Source organism: Phalangium opilio, unplaced genomic scaffold (genome assembly GCF_054372755.1).
Source record: "Phalangium opilio isolate 3A_F unplaced genomic scaffold, DU_Popi_V2 ptg000209l_1, whole genome shotgun sequence".
Classification (NCBI taxonomy): Eukaryota; Metazoa; Arthropoda; class Arachnida; order Opiliones; family Phalangiidae; genus Phalangium; species Phalangium opilio.
In genome coordinates this window covers 11,515,799-11,521,675 of record NW_028324217.1, presented here as the reverse complement: position 1 = coordinate 11,521,675, position 5,877 = coordinate 11,515,799, and the positions used below count along the sequence as shown (strand labels likewise).

General features: G+C 36.0%; 1 protein-coding gene across 1 annotated transcript; it reads left to right on the top strand.

The window, feature by feature from the left end:
* The first annotated feature begins 606 nt into the window (after window positions 1–606).
* Window positions 607–4,252, top strand: LOC149619158 (uncharacterized). Its single transcript, XM_089854775.1, has 9 exons — window positions 607–870; window positions 959–1,087; window positions 1,145–1,931; window positions 2,012–2,059; window positions 2,122–2,831; window positions 2,898–3,122; window positions 3,184–3,413; window positions 3,479–3,534; window positions 3,823–4,252. The coding sequence occupies exons 1-7, from the start codon at window positions 676–678 to the stop codon at window positions 3,346–3,348; spliced, it is 2,259 nt and encodes a 752-aa protein (XP_089710901.1). The 5' UTR covers window positions 607–675; the 3' UTR covers window positions 3,349–3,413; window positions 3,479–3,534; window positions 3,823–4,252.
* The last annotated feature ends 1,625 nt before the right edge of the window (window positions 4,253–5,877 follow it).

The following is a 5,877-nucleotide window of genomic DNA, read 5'->3' as shown; positions in this document are numbered from 1 at the left end:
GAAAATGAACATTTCAAATTATTCAGGTCCAGCTAATAGCGCCTCAGGTGAGAGAATTTGGCAAATTAAATTGCCAAAACAAAAAAAAAAAATTGGCGGCGCGCACAGGCCTTGATCATTGAGTTCAGAACATATATCTTTCTAGAGTTTTTGTTGAATTTCCTCCTCGCGTACTCGGATTCGTCGAATTTCATTACTTTATCATTAGTCGTTAGCGCCATCTGTCGTCTTACGTGGGAAGCTTGAAAGAATTTCCAACGATTTTGCGGGAAAGCGCCCCGCAAAATCGCCGCAGCTTGAGTTTGAAAATTAGGCTTAGGAAGAAGTAAAGCGTGAAATATGAAAGTTAGGTAATTGAAAAACAGTAAGTGGAGCCTAATAAATAAAATTTTATATTTAAAGGGATGTACAATCCGTTATGTATGGGCGTGTCTATAAGACTCAAGAACTATATTGTTTAGTAGTAGCAGAAGGGAATAACAGAGAAGGGAGACACGTGTTATTTCCATAATGTATTACGGTTGTAACAAGACTCTTACCGACCTCAAATTACCCCCCCTTTCCTGATTGGCTAGCGAGGGTCTGTTGTCATGGTGACGTTTAATGTCGTTAGGTGGCGCGTGGGAAACAAAAAAGTAGATCAGCTTAGAGCGTAGTCTGCTTCTCTTAACGAAAATGGAGGAAGTTAGCGTCGTGAAGTTGAAACGTAATCAAGCTATTCAAATTAATTTGGATGCGCGAGAATTAAGTTCAAAATCAGTCCAAGTTAACATTAAGGAACGCAAACTGAAGCATTCAAGTAAATTTGCACAAACAGACGAATTAAATATTCACGAAACTGAAAACAAAAAGAGGAAATATGATAATTTGGTAAGCCTTGGTTCCTATGCTAGTCTACTAAAGCCTAGTCAACTTTGTTAAGTTTCAATTTTGTAGGTTAAAATGTCTTTTTAAATAGGTTCACGGCCTTCCACCAGAAAAAAACAAACTATCTATTGTTGTTGACTGGTTAGATCAATTGAGAAAGGATGGTAAAGTTAGCGCGTTTGTTTATTACAAGGAGAAGTTAGCCCTTAATTCAGTAAATGTAAGTTTGGACATATTTGATGTGGAGATCTTACTTATATATCTTAAATTACTGTAGCGTTTTCTGGAAATTACAAGGTCAGATATATTGGTTCCTAGTCTGGGCTCTGAACCAGTGAAGTTTCTTGTAGATGAGAAGGGAGAAGCGAGTATGATCGTAGTATACGAGGGTCTCTGTTCAAGAGAAACACTTTTCGATGAGGGCATGTTTCTGAATACGAAAGCATTTAATTTCTTTCGAAGCATTTTTGAAGAAGGATATGTTCTTTGCTCAGGAATTACCCAAGAAGCGCATGAAAAACTGTCTGAAATAAAGTTTTCCCCGAAAAACGTAAATCATTATAATAGCCCTACCCCAAGAACATCGTCCAAACTTTGCTCAATCTGGTTCCACCCTTCAAAATATGCCCCTGCTAAGTTTTCAAATACAAAAGGCCACTGTAATCAATGCCGTAATGTATCAAAACACATCAAGCGTCTTGGATTGAAGTCTCCAAAGCATGTATATGCTTCGCCTACATCTCGATGCCCTATGAAATATTTATCACCACGAACTCAAAGCAAGCGTCAATCACATTTGCGTGTTCGAAAGCATCGCCTTTTTGAATCAAATAAGAAGCTAAATGAAAAATGCGAAAAGTATGAACTTTTGTTAAATGCAAAACAAAGTGAAGAACTATCAAAAGCTACGGAAATTATTAAAATGAACTTTCCAAAGGAGCTTGACGAGATCTTAAACCAAAACCCAGAAACTAGGGATACTTTAAGAGAAGTTTGGGAAAATAATTGTGTCCAAGATAAGGAAAAAAACATAGAAGAATTTGCGAAGGATCAGTCAAGCAATTGTAAGTTAGATATTTGTTATTAATAACTTTAATATTGAATTTGAAATTATTTTGAAACGTGATCTTTCTTAAAATTAAAGCTAATGGAAAGAAGAGCAACAGATGGAGCATCATAACTTACAGAATAGGTAAATATTTGCGAATAGAAGTGGATAAGAGAATTAGAATGAAAATTACTTTCATTACCTAGCCCTTGCAATAGCGTGCAGAAGCCGAGCCGCGTACGAAGCCTTAAGAAGTTTTGGAATTCTTAGTTTACCAAGCTGGAGGAGTCTGCAAAGAAAAATGTCGAAGCATTTAGATGGTCCTGGAATTAACTTTGACTACATGAAAGAACAACAACAAAGTTATGAGGAGTTTGTTAATGAAGAAATAGCAGTGGGGAGAAAAACACCGAAGGGTGACGGAATATTAATTTTCGATGAAGTCAAAGTTACTGGGAAAGTAATCTGGAATAGTAAGAACCACCAGTTAATTGGTCTTGCCATGACGCCGGAACAACTGTCAAGTTTGGATGATATCCACAGTGACCTCAAATCATCTGATACCTTACCAAAAGCGAACTATATGTTACAGTTCCTTTGGCGGGATCTTACATCTGATTACGATATTGTCGGGCCTTATTTTTCATCAGAGAATACGACAGACACTCACTTCATTGCTGCTTTCCTCTTTGAAGTTTTGAGGGCTTTTCACTTGTACAAGTTTAAAGTTTCTGCTTTGATGTGTGATGGGGCAGCGTCAAATTTGAGCCTCATTAAACACACACAGCATTACCAAGGGGCATATGGAGTAAAGATCTCTACGGAAAAGGAAGTTAACATCGAGGTCAATCCTAAATTCAGAAACCCATTTGCGCTAAATGAATATATTCACTGGATTATCTGTCCTTCACATGAGGTAACTCTTTGAAAGTTGCTAATGAAATAACGACAAAATGTATTGAATAACAATAATTTTCTCTAGATGAAAAGCCTTGTCAATGCCTTGTTTTCATCAAAAACAGGAGGAACACGCCAATTTGTGTACCACGGTGTAAAATTTGGTTGGGACACGATAATTGCCATGAAGAAAAGGGAAGATTTGAGGAGGGAAGCTGGAATTCCTAGACTTGTGCCTGATCTGGTCCAAAGTTATATTGAAAGAGACGCCTGGACAAAGCTGAACGTGAAGCCAGCTAGGATAATGCAAGTACGTAATTTCTATTTGATAATTAATTTGATGCAAGTAGCGTAATCAGATTAAATTTTAGCAAAACGAGGTTTTAGCTGAACTCTTTGGACACGCTAACCCAAAGAATGGAGAAAGACCACCTGATAGTGAAGAAACAATGGCAACATTCAAGTTTCTTGAAGCTGTCAGTCTGCTTTTCGAAAAGGGCATGCTTAAAAAGGGGGAAAATAGCCAGCATAGATGATTCAATAATGATGAACATTGACAAGGGCTTGAACTTTTTTAAAGATTGGTTATTAGATTGCAAAGGTAAATTTACTCTTTTTAAAATATCACAAAATATATCAATTCTGCATTTCATAATATAATTTTAGCTAACGATGACAAATTTAACATGATGTATCCAACGAAAGAATTTATATCTTGGCAGGTACTGCATCATGGACTAATTATGCTCAGTATAAACAGAAACAGGGTTCGTACACCACCGGGAAAAGTCAGGGAATTTGATCATAGGCCTAAAATATTCATAGAATTTGTGAAATAGGTCTAAAATGGTTTGGAAAATTTGGAAATAGGCCTAAATGGTCAAGGTAATTTCTGAAATATGGCCAGGGAAAACTTAGAAAAATCATGGAATTTCAAGTCAAAAACTTTGTACGAACCCTGATCAAACAAACTTAAAATTTTAAAATAAATAAAATCTTTCTTATTTTAGACGTGGGATCTTTTGAGAGTGATGGTTTATGGCATGAAAGCATTAGTAAAGGATTTCACAAGAAAATACCCTGGTTATTACCTGGCTCCTCTCCGTTTAAATGGAAGCGCAGTTGAAAGTTTATGTTCACAGTACAAGTTCAATGCTAATGGAAAGCTATCTGGGGTTAATTTTGCTTACGCTCGAAAAAACCTATTAACTAAAACTGAAGTGCATGGTCATCATCACTCTAGCAAATATTATAGAACTGAGCGACTGTATGTGAGCCGCAATTTTTCAAAGTTCAACCAAGGGCGTGTGATCAAAAAGAAAGCTATACTTCAGAGTCTAAAAAAGAAACACTTCAAATAAGCTGCCAATGTTTTAAAGATATTTCATTTATTTTCAACTGTAACACAACATGAAATTAAAAATCACAATTAAAATCGTTCAGGAACTTTGGTTTTGATTTAATTCTTCTTGAGGACTGTCCATGTTCTAAAATAGGACATTTAGAGTTTTCATTTGAGCTTTGTATCACGGACTTCTCATTGTACCCTCTCTTGTAAAGTTTAACAGTTGGCTTTGATTCTTTGGTCTCTGGTTTCACTGAAGTTTCATTTGAGGAATATATCACAGTGTCCTTTTTATTGTCCATTTCACATATTTTGGCACTTGGTATTGACTTAGAGGGTTCCAAGATTGTCTTTAAGGGAAATATCACAGTTTTCTTCGGGCTTTGTTCGGCGATTTAATTAAAATCTTTGGATTGGGTTTCGTTACAGGTTTTTGTTAATTCTTTTCATGGGCGCCCTCTTTTTCTAGGTTCTGTCTTATTCCCTTCTGAATTCGTGATTGCTTTAGGTTTTGATTTCTTAGTGTTTTGGCACGGGACTTTATTTATCTCAGACTCTATTTCATTCTCCAAATTATTGTTTTTTGATTTTTGGTTGGATTTTCTCCTATTATTTTTCCCTTCTTGTAAGGGAGTCTTGGCTGTCAAACTTGTTGAAGGGGTGGCACCTTTTGAAAAAATATAAAGTTCATTCCTAAGAGATGCGCAACCTTTACTCATTTCTTTTTTGTTTTCACTCTCTTGGGATTCCTTCGCTTTTAGCCAATCGTTGAAAGTGGCGTGAACTATTTTCCTGGTCCATTCTTTATAAAACATACGCAAATCATTTTCCGGACGATCTGTGATCTTTTTGGCAATTTCAAGAAAAAGGTTGACTAGATTTGAATCTTGAAAGACGTTATCCGCTAATACTTTAATAATATGGCTTTCATATTTACGGAAACCATCGCTGTTAAGATAACTTCTTATTTTCGAATTAAGTTCCCTTAAAAATGGTTTTAACTCTTCTCGTGGAAATTGCATTCCTCCATCGTCTCTCATAATCATACCAGAATAATTCAAATTCACTTTATCTTCACGATCCATGCTAAATATCCAGCTTAATTCATAGAGTGTTCTAGCTTGTTCAATCTGTTTATCACTTAATAATTTCCTTTTCCCAAAAATTATACGGTTTTTGAAAACGCTTCTTATTCTGGACAAGCAACCACCTCCAAAGGAAACGTAGCTCCTATCATATTTGTCAAGATTGTCGACTCAAAGCTTTCCATAACACTCGCTATTGGGAGATTCTTTTCTTGGAGTTCTCTACTTGTAGTCTGACTAGGTTCTATGACTTCATTGTTGGACATTTCCGGTTTTCCTACTGTATTCGAGTCAGGATTATCACAGATGTCTGAAGTTTTAACATCTCTATCAAGAAGCTTTGTTCTCGATACTGAGAAAACTTCATAGCCATAGGCATGAAATAATTGCAGTTTCTCAACATCTGATATTGTTGATGTTAATGGTGTAGCATCCATAGGCTTTAGCAAAAGAGTGAGCTCTTGAAAATGTTGGAGTATGGTATCATACCAATTAATAATGGTGCTAGTGGTTTGCTCTTATTGATGTCTTCGCTTTTTTTCTTTTCTTAGAAGGATTATCAGGAGCATGGACAGTTTCATAAGTTTCGTAGAATAATGTTATCAGATACTTAATAAGAGATTCAAAGGTTTTCC